Here is a 20,806-nt window from a genome sequence, read left to right on the forward strand (position 1 = left end):
GGTGTTATGCTTTTAGGCTTACATCTACAGAGGATGATGAGGGAGCATCGCGGTCTTGAGGTTCCACAAGTGTGACTACAGGACAAGGATGTCCTGAAAAATGTCATGCAGTGATCTATTGACACTAACAAAGATGTCATATAATGAAATTGTGAATATGTTTGATTGCTAATAGGATTTTCGAGAAGGGTTGTTCAAATCCTCACTATGTGTTTGCTGGTAATAACATCATATTGGAACATAATATTATGAATGTGCTTGATTGCTGTTGTGATTGTCATGATTGTTTTATTTTAATATTAGTGTCAATAAATTTGTTCAAACCAAAAAATTACATCAAATTCAGGATTCATAACAAATGAATCTACTCTTGTTGTGAAAGCTTCTGCCCGTTGAAATGGAAATCAAATGAATATAAAAATATGCTCTTTGTATTTATTCCAATATGCCGCCTGAAAGCAAAAATCGTGATGTGTTAGTAGTTATGCAGCCCTTTTACTAGAGAGGCTCATCCCATTGTCACATTGCAACTTTATATAACTGACAATAATTCAAAATTCATAAATAAATACAAGATGTGTTCAATTCACATTTTGGACAATATATAACTGCAACTTTATTATCTTTACATTCTCCCCCACTAACCACTCTAAATGTACACTATTTACACATCATATTTCTTTTTTTTTTAAAATGTACAAAAAAGTTAACAATTGTCTAATGAGACAAAGAGCTCACACGCACTTTACCTGGGACAATTCTGAGTGTTGAAGGATGCCAACATACAGCTCGACGGGAAAATATTTGGACACACAAATTTCAGGTTTGAGCTCTACATGCAACAATATTGGGCTTGAAATAAAATATCTTGACCAGAATTGAAGTGCAGACAGTAATGTTTAAGTGGTTGGACGACAACATCTGAACTGAAAAGAAGGAATTGAATAGGTTAGCCCCCCCACCCAAATGCACCACATTTCAGGGGCTCAAAAGCAATTGGACAATTCAGGGTAATCCAAACAAAAAGGTTTGTTGTTCATATTTTGTAGCAAATCATTTTGAGGCAAATATGTCCTGAAGTCTGGAACCTATGGACAACACCAAACGCTGGGTTTTCTCCTCCTTGATGCTTTGCCAGGCTTTTATGGCAACAGACGTGAGCATGCCCGATTGGGTTGAGATCTGGAGATTGACTTGGGCATTGCTGAATATTCCACTTATTTGTCCGGATAAACTCCTGGGTTGCTTTTGGTCTATATGTATCTGCACTGTGAAGCGCCGCCCAATGAACTCTGCGGCATCTAGCAGATTCTGAGCAGAAAGTAAATCCCTGTATACTTCAGAATTCATTTAGCTTCATTTATATGTTATAGTGAACACAAGTGACCCACTGCCCTCGGAAGCCGAGCATTCTCATGCAATCACACTGCCTCCACCATGTTTCACAGATGTGGTGTGCTACTCCCTTTTCTCTTTTAACATTCTGGTGCAGGTTTATGTTTGTCTCATCCGTCCATAGAACATATTTCCAGAAGTGGGCTGGCTTGTTGCAGTGTTTTTTGGGCATAGTCAAGTCTGTCCTGTTTTTAGGGGACTGATGAATGGCTTGCACCTAGTGGTAAACCCTCTGTATTTACTTTCATCAAGCGTCCTCATTATTATACTCAAGAGACTCACACACCCGCTTCCTGGGGAGAGTTATTCACTTCAGTAGATGTTGTAAAGGGATTTTTCTTTACCGTGGAGAATACTGGGCAATCATTCATCGCTGTCCAGGCCTTTTTGAATTACCAACCACACCGGCGTATTCCTTTCTTAGATTGTACCAAACTGTTAATTTGGCTTCTCCAAGCATTTAATATTGCCATCTTATGCATATCTTCTTTTAGACTCCAGGCTTCAGCCTCACCTCCATTGATAGCTCCTTTAAACACATGATGCATGGTGACAAAAGCTTCAAAATGCAATACCACACACCTACAATCAACTCGAAACCTTTTCACTACTTAATTGATGGCAGGTTAACAAGGGAAGAGCCTTCGGAGTCAATGACATCACTCCGGAGTAAAATGTCCAATTACTTTGGTGCCTTGAAGAGGGTACGCTGTAAAGATTGTAAATTGCTATAATTCCTTAACTCTAATTTGGATGTGAAGTCTCAATTTAGAGCTGAGACTCTGCCCTATAAACACAAAATCAAATTAGTAATTGTATTTCAGAATGTGTCTATGCCAACAGCTAAAATAAAATAAAAACCTTGTGTAACTATCGATAAATTTTCAGTTAGGGTTAAGCCTTAAAATGAGTATCATCCGGTGATATGAATGGGTAATAACACGTGACGTAAAAAAAATTCTATAGTTGATACCTCATTTTACGGTGCTGTAATTTTAAAATCAAGACAGAAATGGGGAAAAACGTAATTGAAAATGGTAATACAATGATTTCAAGGTGCCAGCTAGACATTTTGAATGACTTATTTTACAAATGAAGTTCAATTTCTTAAGGCACCTGTTGATATTGGACAAAGTATACTATTAAGAACTGTGTGTGAGACATAATGTCCAAAGTATTTGGACTGATATGAAGTGTGACTTTTTGCTGCCATGAAAAAAAAATAAACACTTAAGACAAGCAGTTAAAAATACTATACAGCATACAACAGAGGGAAAATATATAATTCCAAGCAAAATCCACAACTTTTAGTCGTGTTTATAAACTTTCCTGGTGAATAACAAAAGGTTAGCTAAAAAGAATGTGATTATGCAATTCAAGCCAGGCTTTCTGAACATTATTTTTAAATTTGAGGTTTTGAAGTCATTTTAAAGCCCAAAGAAAATTACTCAATTCAATATGCCATGTTTTCATTACAGAGTGGGTCAAAAAAATAAACTTCAGTCCATTTGAAAACTATCAAAGGAATACCAAAAAAATGATGTGCTTTTATATAGTTTAATCGTTAGAGACTGCAGTAATTAAAACATGGCACATTAATCCTGAACTGAAGTGACTAACCAATAATGCTTCTGAACCAACTACCACACTGAACATCAGGCATGGCCTCTCACATTTAAAACAAAAACCAAGAAGGGTAAGAAACAGCTCAAAATGAAAATACCTGCCTATAAGACAGAGTGAATAGTTACTGTACATTTCTACAATATCATTGTCCATTATGAATATAAAATCCACCCACTGAAAGGAATAGTTTAACAGCAAACGATTCTTTCAATTATGTTCTGCAATAAAGTCTCTTACAACAAGAGCCTGCATCCACGTGTAACATTTAATGACACTAAACTAGTTGAAATTATTACAAACGATGTTTGCAAGTGAGATTTGCCATGTGGAGTACCTTCCAAACTAATGCCTTGCCAGTAGCAAAAAACAGTAGAAAAAAATATTGCCGTTAATGTAGCAAATAACTAAATTCTACATGTAATATTGATCAATATGCATATACCGATTTGAAGCAGGTTAACCCTATGGACTGCATATGTAGTAGTAAGCTGGTTTTGCGGATTGGTAACCAGTAATAGGAGTATTGATATTTTCTTGGAATGTTGTAGTTTTTCTTAACTGGAAATGCTTTATGGCTTTAATTGTTTCATTACATTGTCAAAAACATGGTAATTGTAATGGAGCACCATTACCATAGTGTGTAGACAGACATGAAAATTTTTTTTAACTGCATATTCTCACTAGACTCACAAATTTACTAACATGGAGGTAATTTAAGCAAGTTTATTTCAGAGATGTGTTCCAAAGAGGAAGTGATTTTACAATGCCAGTAGGCAAAAAGTAGTAGTTTCAAAAATATTTCTAAAAAAGATCAGATATGGATGCAGGGTAAAATCAAATATTTTGTTGGTTCAAAATGTTGATTTTCCTCAACTTTAAGTTTATTTTCCAGCCGATTAAAAATAACTAAGTTTGGAAGGCTCAACCAACTAGGCAGTTTTTCCTTGCAACAAATAAACATGAAAACAAACACATTTTCTAGTTGCCATTGTACTGAATTTTCAAGCAACGATCATGAAAGCGGATTTTAAGATTGGCTGCATAAGGAAAGATGGTAACAAAATGTTGCCATTAACCGGTCCTAAGGTCCCCAAAAAGTACAGGAAAGCTAAAATAACGATAATGATGAAAGCAGTTAAAAATTGAGCAAAATTATTTGAAGTTAGCAGCCCCTTGTAGTAATGTTCCGAGCCCGTATTGATAAAGAATTTTGTCATCCGATTATCACCATCATCAAGTCTCATCTTCAAACTCGTCCAAATTATGACATCTGGAGAAGTTGATAATCCAAGACAATACATTTTTATATATATTTAGGCAGGGGTGTCCAAACTACGGCCCGGTAGCCATTTGCAGAACCCTAAATATTTTTCAGCGTCCAACAGCATACATAAAAATTATATTTCTGACTGAAAGAGGTTATGCACCGTGAGCATACGTTTTTAAAATATCAAGATGCAAATTCATGATCGCAAAATATTTATTTTCAAAAACAAGATATTAACACAATTGTATTATTTGACTTTTATATTCCTCAGGTTTACATTTGAACTTTCCAACATCAATGCTTAAAGCAGTCCGAAGATGGATAACATTTGTTTCAAACGAGGTTGAGGTGAGATTCGAGGGTTTTATGTGTGTTTGGAGAAAATAAATAAAATAGTTGTGCTCAGTAAATAAATAGCAAGAAGAAAAAAAACGCAAAAGGCCTTTGCAACTATTAATAGATCTGTAAGTGGCCAAAAGAAGCAATAGTGTGAACACCCCTGCTGTTACGACTTTAAGCATTTTCAAGTATTATGGGAAAGGAGGGGGGGCCTTGAATCTTTTTTTCTCAATCTGAGAACACCCAAATTAATCTATACTGGCCCAGATTCGAGTTTTTTTTAATTTAATTTTTTATTTGTTTTTCATTTTTAAATTACTGTACTTATTTTATTTACATCAATACAAATGCTGATTAGCATGTTGTTTCTTTGTATTTACAGGAACAGGAGTGATGAGCTCCATAATCTATGCATTGAGTCTAAGGGACTGATCTTCTCTCCTCCTGGAGGAGATATCAATGTCAATGGAGTCCTTGCCCACAATGAGTCGCAGACGTTTTGCTGGGGGAAGTGGAATGAAGTCGTCTTCAAAGTCATTGTCAAAGTAGTCGTCGTCGTCGTCATCATCCTCAGCATCCCCGTCGTTGTCATCTTCAGACGACGGATCTGCCATCATCTTTTGGATTCGATGTCCGCCACTACGGGCCTCAAAACCCGACGCCACGTCACCATTAAAAGACATATGGTCCACCTTCTTTTTTGATGTTCTCCGTGCGTCGTCCTCCCTCTTCAGCTGTATCTTTAGCTTTGTGGAGCTACTGTGGACCACAGGAGCAAAACTGTTATTGAGTTTAGCGATGTAGGAACCGCTTTTGTCTTTGTCGTGGTCCTTGCTGAACTTGATGCTGATCTTGCTGGAAGAGGCAGAGTTGACTGACGAGGCAGACAGACTGGTAGAACCGATAACATCCTTAGGATCGTTGGTCTTGCTGCTGCTACTGTCTCTCCGTCTGCGCAGCGTCAGTTTAGGTAGACCCGTCGTGTTTTCCAAGATCAGCTGCGCATCGTAACGAGTGATCCTGCGTTTCTTCTTTCCTTTGTCCTGTGACCGACAACTACTTTTACCCTTGTCCCTACGTAGGGATTTTCTTCCATTGGCAACACTGTTGCAGTCCCTGTGTCGGTCAGAGAAACTCAGCAGAACCTTCCCGCAGTCTGAATAGTCTGTGTGATGACCTGGTGCTATTGGCATAAAGGGCTCAGGATAGGAATTCTCACATTTGATTGTTTGCTCTGTTCCTGGCCGTGTGGGCCTTTTTAGTCTTGAGCATGAGCCCCTTTGTGTATAGCTAGAACCTAAATCAGTCCGTTCCAGTCCAATCCCATGGTGAAGATATTCCTCAATGTCTGACGGCTCTGATTTAATGACCACTGCACCAGTAACGGGGTTCAAGTTGTGCATATCACTGGGATCCAGCTTAACGCCACCTGTAGTTTCTTGGGCTTGGACTATTGTCCTGGTGGATCTGCGAGTTCTGTATGTTGAAGAGAGACAAGCCTTACCGTGTTGCACAACCGTCAGATTAACGTTTTCCTTTGCAGCGTGACGTGTTAAACATCGCTGCTGACCAAGTGTCTGCTGGACCAGCTCTTGTCCATCCTTCTCCTTCTTTATGGAGACGCTTTTACAAAGAGCCGCCTTCGAGTCCCTGAGACCCAGTTGGTAAGTCTCATCTTTGGCCAAAGCCTTGTGCTCCACACCTCTTCTGCGACTCCGCAACTGGACTTTACTTATTGAAGGCTTTGACTGGGATCTTAGTCTCTTTGGTACCCTATTATTGATTAAACGTCCTTGTTTTGAACATGAGGTAGTGAGGGCTCTTGATAAAGTCTGTCTTGTTTGAGTCCTGTTTTTATACTTGAGGCCAGATGATCTTTTTCTGGCAGCTATAAATAGACAAAATAACAAATATTAGCAGATAGTCCCAAAATATTGACTTCCCTACACCCTTAATTGTTAATCATAAATCCAGTTTGACAAATACACAGCCAAATTAAATTGCTTTGCAGTCGCTGTGGGACGAAAAAACAATGTGAACCCTTACATTGATGTGTTTTTGGCGATTCCTGAGAGTCTACGTCTGTGTGGGACCCTACAGAGTGAGTGTCCAAACTCCGGTTTCCTTCCCCTAACTTCTTCAAACGGTTCAGACGTCTATCTGTCTCCCGCAACCCGTATTTGCTATTGATCACTGGAGCTTCAATTGGTAGTCCAGCTTTTGATTTGAAAGCACCGGTGCCACGTCTGAAGGACAGAAAACAACAGATTGCAAATTTAAAGCAATGCTAACTGAGATGTTTTTCAACAAAACACGTGAGTGTGTAATAACTATATTTCTATTGTTTTATTTCAATTTACTATAAAACATTATGTATAAATGTGGTTTTATGTTGGTTATATCATTCAGAACATGTTATGTTTAAAGTATAACATCAACGTCGCTAACTAACCTAACACTGGCTAAAATTATTGACACCAAGAACATACTCGATGCGGAAAGTATTCAGAACCCTTGAGAATTCCTCTCAGTGTCATTGCAGCCAGTTGTCATATATTATATTAAATTAACACTCCCCACAAGAACTTGAAAGAAAATATGTAAATGTTTTCAAATTAAAAGAAAATATATATCCTGGTTACAAGTATTCAGACCCTTTATAAGCTATTTTTGCAAATTGCTGCAATGAAATAGAGTGAACATTTTCAAGAAATCGTAATAATTTGTGTACCTAACGTAATTACAAAGTTTAGACATGAATGATAATGATGCCGTTTACAAAAACACATTTAGAAAAAAAAAAAGTACCGTTCACAAGTGTAGCATTCACAAAATTCATTGTTTTCACCAAAAAATCCATCTCCGTAGTAACAAGAGATTTCTTCGCCAGGTTCAATATCCCTCAGCACCTTGACACAGGCGGTGTCCCGCCCTGTCGAAACAAACTGAAAAAGAAAAAACACTGTCAAGATTTCCCTGGGGTTACCTATTCACAACATATAAGTATTGTGTATTTAAGAAATATTGTGAGTAAATATTAAAGTTTGTCACCTTGCAGTTTGGACGACAATCTAAAAAAAAGAAGAAATTCAAAAATCAATCACCATGTAGAACGAGCAAGTGGACATTTAAAAACAGGTGAAACTCTTATATTCAGGCTTGAATTTTCTGCACACTCTTGAGAACTTGATGTCATGCAGACAATAAGAATATGGAGAAAAGTTGTGGTTTTTTTGTAGTAGCGATTTAGAATTCAAAATCTAATAAAAGTATCAATATGATTAGCTTAAGGAGTGTCAAGAACAGAAGACAACTAAAGATAATTTAACTATGTCCACGTGATTTTCAGGAACACATTGACGATAGGTGCATGGAATGCTGATTAGCATTTAATGTAAGATCGCTAGCCTTTGTACAGATGAGGTTTCAACATCCACGAGGAAATTAGTCAGACTCCACAATGACAGGAGTACAGGTTCGCAAGAAAAAGTGATGTTATTTTTGAAGCCCCTTAGTTTATGACCACATTCTTTGCAACACACGTGTCAAACTCATGGCCCGTGAGCCAAATGCAGTCTGCCACATCATTTTACGTGGCCCATCAGAGCTTAAAATGTCTGAAATATAAACAGGTCATAAGAGTGCATTGACCAAAAATTATTTCCCATACTGCCTGTTGACATCTCAGGGCCAGTTCACGCCAGTATTTATATATCAATGCCAGTGAGTGGAATTGCGAACTAAAGGATCCTAAAAATATTTTATAGTGATACCTCTACATACAAGATGAATTCGTTCCTGGATGGTCCTCATATCTTGGGCAAATTTTCCTAAAACAAAATAACTGAAAAACAGTCAATTTGTTCCTGCATTCCAATATGCATCAGAGTTTACAGTAAATTGTATCTTCCTGATCACTAAAATCACCTTCAAATAGTAACTGAATATAAAAAAAAGTAATAAAATGAGTGAGATGATAATAAAATGACTCAACGCCTGGAAATTTTTGTAACTTGCATTTTCTTTTGTATGTCAGGCAAAATTGTTCTCGAAAGAGATCCTTCAAAACATCTCTTAGTTCTCGTATCTTAAGTAGGTCGTAAGTAGAAGTATCACTGTATTCAATTTAGAACATAGTATATAGGTATGGTGACTGTTTAACAAAACTGTAATGTGTTTGACTTCAATAATCAATAAATTCAGAGTTACTTTATATGAACGAGTAGTTCCATTTGTTTTGCATACCAAGTACATTTAGTTACTTTTTTAAGTTACATCGGGCTCTTTATGGATAAACATTAAACTGATGTGGAAATGAGTTTGACACCCCTGCTTTGATACATTTTAATGGTGCCAGAACAGTGTGAAGACAGTATTTAAATTTATATTACATTACTAAATTCTGAAGAAAGCAGCAAAATATATTTTTCTTAAAACCCACGGATGAGTCGTTTGGAAATTCATAAATGCGAACGAAACAACCAATCAGAGATCAGATTGCAAAAATTATTTAAATAAACCCAGGAAACAAGTTGGGCCAAGATTTGGTTGTTTTTTTACCGTTTAAAGGAAATTATTGACATAAACAAGAGGATTTTGGTGCTTAATTCAAATTCCACAAACACCAGTACTAAACAGAACATTTTAGATCTTCCGGACCGAAACAAAACGTTGATTTTAATGACATTAGGAGGTTTAGCTCCTAGTCAATCTACATTAGAAGTAATTTTGTGACCAATATTACATCCAAGAAAAGCAATATTTTATTTATAGTAGCCAAGTAGTGATTAAGAACTAAATACCATGGTTAATGAAAGCAGCGGGCCCCAACCAGAGCTGTGCACAGTTTTTCCGTGTTGAATACATAACACTGAAGTCATTTTCTCCATGCCGCAGTAGCATGTTTTCTTCACTCTCAGATAGTTCGGCAATGCATCCCACCAAGTACTCGATCTTATCGTTCCTTTTCCTGGAAACCGTGAAGTATAAAAATGTGTTAAAAACATCACATTGTTGAGTTAAGTCATTGAAAGCTAGTCTGTAGTTGATTCAACACAATTTGAGATACAAATGACTAAATACAGAAATGAGCAACAGCTAAAAAAATATCCCTTTAGCTTGTATTGTTTTTTGTTTACTGTAGGGGTAAAAACTTAAACCCGAGCCTAAACCCGCACCGAAATATGGGTAACGCTGGGTCTAAAATTTCAATCAATTGTTCAAGTCTGGGCTTCTCCAACTCTTTTTTTTTAATTATCTGTGCTTGGCACTCGTACATCATTCTCTTTGGTTTATTATTCTTTGTGGTGGATCCACGTGTGCAAAAGATTTTGGCCCCCTTTAGCGCAACGCAGCCAGAATGCATGCGCTTGGCCGAGCACCCATGCGGGCTCAGGGGAGTGCTCCACCAAGGATGCGCACACGGTGAGCAAAAGGGGGGACGGAATCAATCGCACAGATCCTCTGCAAAAAATAAATAAACTGAGAACAATGACGGCTGGATAATTAAAAAAAATAAAATTAAAAAAAAAAACCTTCTGCTCCACTAAAAAAATTAAGTCCTCACAACTAATATATGAAAATTTGTGTTTTTCGGACTCGGTCCCTCAAACAATTTAAATTGTCGGACTTTGACTGGTTTGGGCTTCAATACCCGTGAGCCGGGTCGGGCTGGATTTTCTAGGCCAGATTTTACCTCTTGTTTAATGGAACAGCCGACAAGTATGTTGCAAAACGTTGCATAAGGTTGGCATGTACCCTTTTTCTTCTTACACACTAAGGAATCATATTGTCTGATTTAGTATTGCAAGGTATGTGTTCATAGTGCAGTATCTCTGCGTCACGAAGGGGAAGGAGAAATATCCAATACACAAAATATTCATTTTTTCAGTTTGTGTGGGCAAATATGGGTTTCAAATAAAACATCTAACCCAACCCAATTTTTTTTCAAATCAAGTTTTATTAAATAAAAAAATAAATCCCATGCAAAGTGTTTAAATAACAATAACTAGATTTAAAATCTTTTTTGAAGCCAACAACCCTCACACGTCATGCCATATAGTTACTCGTATTATAACTTGTAACAAACTTGCTTAAACATGACAATTTTAATAATTGACTCCATTTTGAGGAATTAAAAATCATCTCTGAAATTCCTAGTATTGATTTCAGGATTTAACAAATTTGTAAACCATCATTTATAAAAAGCCTTTTTTTAATTATTGTCCAGCCTTATTCCCAGAAATATGTCCAACAGGTGGACTAAGTTGTCAAAGGAACAAAACAAACACTTCCAATAAATTTAAGGATTATTGTGGATACTCTGGTCTGAGAAAAAAAAAAGCATCCTTTTTTGGGGTGTCCTGCAAATTACTTCAAAGGAACAAGGCTTAGGCACAACACTGACAATTTATCATATTAATGGCATTAACTTACCATTCTTTAGTTGCCACAATTTTAGCTCCATTTTGCTCTGAAGAATAGCGATTACAGGGAAGAATCTCAAAGCCGCTGTCAGTGGCAAACACCCGCAAATACACAAAAACCTGTGAAAGATCTTTGAGTTAATTGTCTTAAGATTGGAGCGTTGGGATAATACAATATGATTGTAAATCATGTAAAAATTTTACATGTTGTTTAAATAGCTTTTCTTGAGACTTTGTCTTGTGAAGAAAAAGATTTCGGGACCAATCTCCTGATATCAACGCTCTGTATGCTTTCTCCAAGTTATCATGCTTTTTGAAGCGTTCAATGATTTCCTTCAGCTCCTCTTGCCTCCCCTTGACAGGCCGAAACCTATAAGGTCGCATTAAAGCACAAAGTAAAGCACTAAGAGACGCACACTTGATTTAAATAGCAAGAACATAATAATTTGTCTCAACTACCACTTGCATTGGACATAAAATAACTCACCTGGTGTTCATTTTGTGAGTCTGAAAACCCAGGTAAGGATCTAATATGAGACTTGTGGTCATGTCATCGTTCTCGCAGAGCTCCTTGGCAGTCATTCCTGAGGAGGGCAAGTAACGTCTTTCCGCCTCCAAGCTGGTAGCGTGAAACCCTGCCGAAACATACAAATAGGACCGAGAACGTGGAGTTACAAACAAAAAAAACAAAAAAAATTGCATATTTTAAATATTTGATCAACTCACTCTGGCTACATCTTCGGTTTCTGGGGAGGGTTTTGTTAAGGCGCAGTGAGACCCGCTGGGAATGCTGAGACCGAGAGTGGCTTTGGCTCACAGACTGCTCGCTGATCAACTTGTTTCCATGTCGTCTGCCATTTAATACCATGTTCTTGGATTCGCCCAGCCACTTCATGCCCACAAGCCCCCTGGTCCAGTTGCATTGAGTCTCGTAGATGAAGTTACACTCTCAGATAGGGAATACTTCGAATTTGATTATGAATTCTGAAAATAGAGATAAACATGTTGATGTACAAAACCTACATCTGTTTACCACAATAGGTTAGGGGGACATTTTCCATTTTAACCACTCAAAACTAAATTGACAAAACTTGGTGAGGTAAAGGAGCCCCTACCTCAAGCTACAAATTCTAAAGAACTAAACAAGTGATTGTTGCAGTGATTGAGTAAAAGTTTGGTCAATTCCCAATGTAAAAACGGAGCAAGAGAGGCGGAAAGGCTTTCAAAAAACATAGTAATGGCCGTATCCTGTAGTTACGTACTTATAATAATAGAAGATCTTTATCAGAAATCAAACGTATTTTATGAAGTGATGCTTTTTGTTAACCAGAAATGTATGCACGCAGTATGGTGGGATTTATTTTATCGGTGGCACGAGAAGCCAGTTTTGCATTAAGTAAGACAAACGAGACCTCTTCATATTTAAACCGATATGCATTAGTCGTCAAAAGGAAACATTACGTTAAAGGCATCAGAATAAGAGCGAGGAGGCATCCGGAAGGCCAGGGCGACATTTGGAGGATAAATATTGGGTCTTATCATATAGCTGGCATTGTTTGCTAACAGGTGCTGCCCCACACATTGGCTTGGTTAGCATAGAGTTAGCCCCCGGGACGACGCCCGGCGTGGTCGGCCGCAGTGCTTGGCTATAACATCAAAAAGGTGTCATGTCAAAAGAGAAATACAACTAAACTCCCCAAATAATTCATAAAGACTTTATCATCGCGAGTGACACGGATATTTAAGTGCAAGGACGCGAAGACATGGCGATTCTTGTTTAACGTTACACTTAACGGTGAATTTACAAAGACAACCCGAAGCACAAAAAATGCAGATAAATGCATGCATATTCGAATGATAATTTGGTAACATACAAAAGGACACTTACACGTCACATCACAAATACTGGGTTACTTTAATCGAGATATTTGTTAGCGAACAGTTTAGTCGGCTAGCGTTAAACTTGATCGGGTGCTCACTTAGCTTGCTAAGCTAACAGTGTCACTAGCGATCAGCCGATATAACGTTAACATTTCAATCATCGCGTTATAGCGTGCAAGTCAATTTAACCCGAGAGAAAAGTGGCAGTGCTAAGAGAAGCAGAACACATACGATGATTAAAAAAAACTGCCCAAGTCACTTGAGTCGCCAACAAGCCACCATTAGCTTTGCTGTTATAGTTGCAATCAGTAGGCTCCCTCTCGATCATGTCCCCTTTTGAAACTAAATCATGGATTATTTATGAAGTTTATCATCTACTTCGGAACATTACAACTATGAAGATTTCCACTAAACAGTATCGTAAAATGTCCCGACTAATAAAAATAAATAACAATAATAATGATAAAAATCTCTTTACTCACCGGGTGGCCAAGTTAAAGAGCGTGAAAATAATTAACCTTACTTTGACTCAACAAAACCCGCAACGGCAACACAAATATTAAAGAAAACGGATTTGTTTTTAAAAAAGAAATTAACCTTAAAATTCAAGATGGCGGACTATCACAGCCAAGTGGGAGAGAAAGGCGCAGTACAGCTAAACGACACAAAGTAGTTCCAATGTAAACTCGGTTCTTCTCATCGGTCCGGACCCAAAGGGTTAGGGGGCACGTATGGATGGACTATAATTGTCGAGTTATAAGTCACAGTCATGTTACATGTGGGCGACCATATTTATCTCGTCTTTAGGGCTGATATGGTCGGATGTACACAGGAGTTGGTGGTGGATCGTTCGCGAACGCAATGACTCTACGAGCGATTTCTTTGGAGTGAACCACGAGAGCCGGCTCCCCACCGCTAGGGAGTCTGCTCCCCCCTCTCTCATTCTCTCTTTTTTAACCCCACGTTTATCTCTTTTTCTTAATCTCTATCATTCTCTCTTTCTTTCATTCTCCTTTTATTTCTTTTTCTCAATCTATATCATTCTCTCTTTCTTACATTCTCCTTTTCTCTCTTTTTCTCAATCTCTCTCACTGTCTCTCCTCTTTGCTTCTTTTGCTCTCGTTCACACTTCCTATGTCTTTTTTCCCCTCTATTTACCTCTATTTCCCTAGTTTTCTCTTTCTTTCACTTTATCCCTATCACTCTCCTTTCCCCCTTTCTCTTTCTTTCTCTCACTTTCTTGATTTATTTCTCTTTTTTTCTTTAACATTATCACTCTTTCTCTTGCTCTCCCTTTCTCTCTTTCAATGTCTCTCTTTTTCTTTCACATTCTCTTCCTTTTTCCCTTTATTTTGTTATCCCTCTTTCCACCCCTCACTCTTTCCCTCTCTCACCTTACCCCCATCTCTATCTCTCTCTTTCTCTTTCGCAGGGGTTCAATATGGGTGGCGTCGTTTGTTTTTCGCTTATATAAAGTTTAAATTAGGTCAATTTAAAATGTACTGTACTGTGTATTGAAACAACATAGCTATTATACCATACTGCAGTAGCATAATTCATTTTTGAAATCAATTAATTTGACGCATTTTTTATTATAATGCCGATGCATCATAAACAAAGACAAATCTAAAGACCTGTTTAGGAGCCGAAAGATACGGCTCTTTCCAGTGAGCCGAGCTGAAAAAGCCGGTTCTCCATATGAGCCGGAATTCCTATTACAAGCACGAGTGCTCCTTGATAAACAAACCTATTTACACGTTCCTAAGACACGTAATTGGTTCTGTTCTACCTGTTCTCGGAGCAAAGAACCACGACACGACTGGCAGAGCGCGTCAACTTTCTGACTAAACTACTCTTAGTCGTCCTAGACAAATCTGTTCATTATGTCCCAACCACGAGGTGGATGTCCCGATCTATGTGTTTAATTGCTGTCAAAAGTGTTGATAAAAATTGTTCAAACCCCCCCAAAAATATTTTATGTCTGTATGCAAATTAGAGGGACTGTGTGAAAAGTTTGAAGACAAGACGTCGCAGTATCATGCAGTGCAGAGGAGGACACACACTTGAAGTGGTGCACTGCATTGTAATCCAAAATTTTGGGGCCTGTAGACCTATCAAATTTTTCTCTTATGCATTTTGGAATAAATAGACATGCATCCATCCATCCATCCATCCATCCATTATCTGCACCGCTTATCCTCAGTAGGGTCGCGGAGGGTGCTGGAGCCCATCCCAGCTATCTTTGGGCAGTGGGCAGAAGACACCCTGAACTGGTTACCAGCCAATTGCAGGGCACATTGAGACATACAACTCACTCACTCATTCACACCTAGGGATAATTTGAACCGGCCAACCTGAAATGCATGTTTTTGGAATGGGGGAGGAAACCGGAGTGCCCGGAGGAAACCCACACAAGCACGGGAAGAACATGCAAACTCCATACAAGGAGGTTCGATCTTATGACCTCAGAACTGTGCCGCACACGCGCTAACCACTGCCCCGCCGTGCTGCCAATATAATTGCATATTTTATTCATTATGCCCAACTGTGTTCAAGGAGCCCTTATGCTTTATTTACCATTGCGCCGATCTGCTTTGATCGGAGCAGTTCGGGGCGGAACATAATAAGTTCAGGTAAAGGGGGAGCAAGGAGTGCTGGAGAACAATGTCATGCTCATCCCCACAGGAATTTCTTTTCTATCTTGTCAGTGGACAATGAAAATGATGAAAGTAAGAAGAGCCACCTCAACCCAACCCCCCCAAAAAACGAGTTCAGTCGAGCATGTCTAAGAAATGCACGTACTGAACTTGCACACATAAACGATGTGACTAAGGCTGCAAATCTGAATTTTAGCCAGGCGATGGCGGTAGAGAGAAATAAAGTTCCAAATTCCATACAGCTCCTTTAAATTGATTAGTTTCATCAAATTGGTTTGAAACACTCACCATTAAAGTAAAATAATATATCAGTTCCCCGTTTAAAGCACTAATTTGATATTGAGTTTTGTAGTATTTGTGTTGAAGTATTTTTGTAGTACTTATGTAGTTTTTTTTGTAATCTTATCGGCGTAATATTTCATTAGTATTTCTGTAGTAGCATTTTTGTAATATAGTATTACCGCACTCGTATGTAAGTAGTATTTCTGTAGTACTTTTGCTTATTCAGCAAATCTATACTGTATTGTGTTTTTAATGAATGAATCTTTTTTTTACCACCTGGTGGTGCTAAATAATTCACAACTTCCTTTAAAAGCAGAGATTCTCAACTGGTCTGACTTTAGGATCCACCATAGCACCCCGAATTAAGAACTGCGACCCAAATCAATAAAATAATTCTGCTTGTCAAATTTATCGAATGAATGGATTGTGCAGTTCAAAGCAGTGGTAGTACAATTTGTTTACCTTTTTATGAAAAATAAAAAACAAAATATGTATTCAAGTACCATATGTAAACTCTTATAAGCCTACATTAAATACAAGCCACCCTTTAAATTTGCTTTAGAATAGCCACATACTAAAAGAAATTCAAAATATTAATGCAGTGTGTATTTAATCCACAATAATTATGCCATGACCCAAAAACAGGCCAAGAACTGACAACATTGGAGAAAGCTGTCCAGAGTTGTGTCCTCACTGTTGCCTTGAGGATCCCTAAACCGTGAACCATAGAAAATAAAGATTAATATACTGTTAAAAAGCTAAAAATATAATATTTTTAAACCACTTAAACTTTAAAACAAGCCTACCTGGCAAGTTTAAGGCCTGGAACTATCAACATGGCATCCTTGCACAGATCATCTGGCGACTTCTGATCTATGAAGTTCCAAACTCTAACATTGAGGGCTTTGAGAGGAGAGTCAGCAGGTTTCTACGGAAATGACCTGAGTGTATATGGTGAGCTGTGCAAGGGAGGGGCTGCAATACAGTGTCCGAGGATCCAAAGGTCTCCCAGGCTGGGATTGATGTGAGAAAAGGGTGGAGGTGGAAGGCAGCAGAGGCTGTGGATGCGGCTGAGTCATGGCCACGCCACAAAGCACTGGTGGGGAAAGTGACTCACGAAAGACCTGGCCTGGGTAGAAGCACAACACACTAGGAACAACAAGGCACAGGAGATCACTGGTGCAGAAGGATGAGCGGGCAGCAGTAGAGGAGGAGCGGGCCAGCAGGATGGTTGAAATTTGAAATGCGTCAGGAGGCAGGGAGCCTGGACAAGATGGGAGCATGCAGTGGACCGGAAAGTCTCCTGGGCAGAGTCTTGGAAAGCTGTGCCCCAAGGAATATGATTCCTGATCCAGGCTGTCACCGATGTACTTTGGAGCCTATCCAACCTTTTCACCTGGGTTGTTGTGTAGAATCACCAGCCTGAAACCTCAGGCTCAGCTGTGCGAGGGGGTGCTACCGTTCGCGCCATGACCAAGTAATGAAGGCCATTGCGAATACCCTTAGCTCTGGGATTGGCCAATGCAAGTGTGCCCGCCCGATCAAAATCTTCCTCGCTTTCGTGCGTGCTGAGGAGTAGCCACCATCAGCTGCCAGACCTACCCCACCTGGCTTGCTAGCAACAGCACAAGACTGGGAGATGAAAGTTGACCTGCGGAAGCAACTGAAATTCCCAGACAGGCTGCTTATCTCTGAGGCCTCCAAGCAGATCGTTCTCCTGGTACTCACTGTACCATGGGAGGACCATATTGAGGAGGCCAATGAAAGGGAGGAAACAAAATATGCTGAGCAGGTGGGGGAAAGCATAATGTGAGCCTATTAAGGTGGGATGCTAGCCTATCTCTCTGCAGGGCTTACAACATCTTGGGCATCACAGGGGCCAGCAAACGAAGGGTCATTAAGGAGGCCACAGAGGTGGCCATGGTTAAGCAGAGGTGAATCATGGGTGAGGTAGCGCTACCTGGACAAAAGCTGGGGTCTGATCAACCTTAGCTGGGGTCGCCTGGGTAAGAGTTTATGATGATCGAAAGAGCCGAAACAATCTGTGACCTCAGGTAAAATCTCTGGTGACGTGTGCAGGTTGCATCAGTTGATGTATGTTAAAAGTACACTAGTACACAATTTTTGTATTTCAAAATCATTTCCTTCTGGGACTCGATTGTTGTTATCACTGTTTTTCACCGTTCCTCCCCCTAATAAAAAACTTTCTTGGGACACATTATTTTGGACAGAAACGGGAGATAAAACCTACAAAATTACGTAAAAATGAGATGTGGTACCTCTCAAACACAATTAGCACGGTGACGTTTGACCAAACAGGAAGACGAAATCAAGCAGGGAATTTTCACAATCTACCGCTGAGGGGTGTAATCAACCTTTCATTTTATTTTATTTTTCTTGGCATTAATTTGCCAGTTAAGAAAGTAGAGAAACCGCTACTTACAAATGTCTTTGCATACAAAAGTTTCAGGTTGCAAAGTACCAGAATGGCAAAAATATTGCCTCTACTTACAAAGGCGTTTCAGTATACAAAGTCAAAAATACAGTACAGTATGCGATGCTATAAGCCGCCCCCAGTTTCCCGTATGTAAACACTCTGGGCATCACTGCAAATCTGCCTAGTAACCAGTGCCCATGCGTGCTCCCAGCATGCTTTTCATGTCACCATCACAGTTCAGAGTTTTTGTAGAAACTAATCACCCGGAAAAAGTGTTGACAAGTCAGGCTATCACTGCGTCTACCTCGCGCATATACAACGGATTGTCAAAAGCTGGCAAAAGCAGACGTCATTGGATCAGTTTTTCAAGGAACACGATGCAAAAAGGTAAATGAATATTTTCATTTTTTGCTTTATTTTTTTTTCACATTCTGTGCCTCTTTTTTGATGTTTCTTGTGCCGTAATCTGATTTTAACATGTATTTAGTTCTTGTTCTGATGCTCTTTTGTGATTTATTAATCATACTCTACTTTTGCAGGGCTTGGACTGGATCAGTGCATTTATTAACAAAATGAGTCTCTACTCACAAAGTTTTCAGTTTACGAAGCTACTCCCTCAACGAATTAAATTGGGTAGTAGAGATACTGCATTCACAAAATTGTTTTGTAATTATGGTTAAGGAAAACAAAGATTTGGTTTTAAGACTTTAGATGTCCCCAAACACCTTAGCAATCCATGTTAATCAAACTTGCCAAATATTAGTACAAAAATAAGGTTTGAGGAGAAATTGTCAGCGATTGCAATTACGGTACATCCAATGTTCCCTGTAATTTTCCACGGGTCTGACCGTACACACAAAGTCGGTGAGCAACACTTGAAACAACAGTGAGCAACGGCAATCCCAAGTGTGGCAACAAAATCATTATCAAACATGTCCAAAACTTCACATCACGTTACATTTTACTGAGTTTCCGGCAATGCAAAATTATTTTTCTCTTTTGAATGAATCGACTCATGTACTATTGTAAAGGTTGTATGGCCTACAAACCCTCGGTTGTTCTTACAACTCTTTCACAAGATATCCATTTCTTTTTATTTCCTGATATATTTTGTCGCATAATATTAACATTTTTGGGGGCTTATTTAGTTGGTTATACAATACAGAACTGTACTTAATCACATTTTTCAGTGGAAGTACAACGTTGGCAACAAGATTCACTTGATATAATTGGAAATTATTTGAATGCAACACAAACTTTTTCTTTTTTTTTTCCGTGTTTTTTTTCTACTTTTTTAAAAATTCATTTTGGTATTTTTTTCTTTTTTTGTTCTATTCCCCCCTTCCTTTAAGTCAATTTGTGCATAATTCTACATAATATTTGGTCATGTTGGAATGAAAGAAGCAAAAACAACCTGAAGAGCCGTTTAGGACCCTTTTAGTGAGCTGAGCCGAAGAAGCCGGTTCTCCACAAACTCTACTAACTTTACTCAACTTCGTTCTACTTCGACTCGACTTCAAAATACCGCATTTAGGACACAACGTCAGGGGAACTCGTGTATTTTTACCTTCATGCACTGTAACGTTGACTTAAGTCGCTTCTTAATTAGTAATTTTGAGCCCTCATTTTTGTGCGCTGGCTAGATTTTCTTGTGCGCTGAGAATGTGCGAGCAGTGAGCAATTGCGCACGCGCGCAGCTTAGAGGGAACACTGGCGTACATCACTGAGTTGTAATAACTGTATCTCAACGCTAAGTAGCGCCGTTGGCACAGTAACTTGAGGACCATTTCCAAGTACTGCCGCTCTCTTTTTTTACCAGTGTTGTGCCAAAAAAATGACTCCCCTGCAAAATCTAACCTCTATACGTGTGAACGTGCACTATGCTTCTGTGCACGTTTGTATAGTACGTAGCCTGTGTAGTCTGTATAAGGTAAATATCGATTTGCGAGATTAAAACAAAAAAAGATTTTAAGACATATTAATGCAACATTAAAGGCAACCCAATGTAGCAAAACGCTATAATATTCACAATCACGACTAGTTGTACACAAGTAGGCGTTGGTGTACTATAGTAGCCCTATTGTAATGCATGTTTATCAGTGGTGGGCCGTGAGAGCCGGCGAGGCCTTCCCTGCTGGCCTAAAAACTATCTGAATGTGATGTTGAATATATTTTGTTCATTAATACTTGTTAATTAATGACTGATGCTGTTTTTCGTGTGCTCTGCCGAAATAGGTCCATAATTGATAGTAAACATAGAAGACAGTGATTCCAAATTGTCTGTCAGCTTCCTTTCATTGCTTCTCTCCTACTTGCACTGCTTCCAGACTTGTCCTTTCATATCTGAACATTTAACCAATCAGATTTCTGTTATTCTTGGTTAAAAAAAAACATCTTTTTTTTTATGAAACAGACTGTTCTTAAGCAAATAATCCATTGCAGTTTTAAGAATAACACATATTGTCATACCTAAAGGGACATACTTTTTCTTTGGAAA

At 38.7% G+C, this 20,806-nt stretch overlaps 1 protein-coding gene across 5 annotated transcripts; it reads right to left on the reverse strand.

The window, feature by feature from the left end:
• Positions 1–518: 518 nt before the first annotated feature.
• Positions 519–13,772, reverse strand: kmt5b (lysine methyltransferase 5B). Of its 5 annotated transcripts, none has more exons than XM_088334082.1 (10): positions 13,531–13,772; positions 11,779–12,036; positions 11,540–11,687; positions 11,257–11,422; positions 11,063–11,172; positions 9,430–9,596; positions 7,679–7,698; positions 7,436–7,572; positions 6,674–6,873; positions 519–6,515 (listed from the first exon to the last, which is right to left on the reverse strand). In XM_088334082.1, the coding sequence occupies exons 2-10, from the start codon at positions 11,945–11,947 to the stop codon at positions 5,035–5,037; spliced, it is 2,598 nt and encodes an 865-aa protein (XP_088190208.1). In that variant the 5' UTR covers positions 11,948–12,036; positions 13,531–13,772; the 3' UTR covers positions 519–5,034. The 5 variants fall into 5 exon arrangements, with proteins under 5 accessions (XP_088190208.1, XP_088190211.1, XP_088190207.1 ...); XM_088334085.1 differs by having other exon boundaries at positions 519–6,512; positions 13,416–13,772; XM_088334081.1 differs by having other exon boundaries at positions 13,416–13,772.
• Positions 13,773–20,806: the final 7,034 nt, after the last annotated feature.

Source organism: Urocampus carinirostris, chromosome 4 (assembly GCF_059441175.1).
Source record: "Urocampus carinirostris isolate Australia breed hairy pipefish chromosome 4, RoL_Ucar_1.0, whole genome shotgun sequence".
NCBI lineage: Eukaryota > Metazoa > Chordata > Actinopteri > Syngnathiformes > Syngnathidae > Urocampus > Urocampus carinirostris.

Excerpts from the sequence above, each read along its gene's own strand:
- kmt5b (XM_088334082.1), bottom strand. The coding sequence starts at position 11,947 with ATGAAGTGGCTGGGCGAATCCAAGAACATGGTATTAAATGGCAGACGA. Across the intron at positions 11,423-11,539 it reads ACTCACAAAATGAACACCAG|GTTTCGGCCTGTCAAGGGGA; the intron begins GTGAGTTATTTT and ends GCGACCTTATAG. Across the intron at positions 7,573-7,678 it reads ATTGTCGTCCAAACTGCAAG|TTTGTTTCGACAGGGCGGGA; the intron begins GTGACAAACTTT and ends TTTCTTTTTCAG.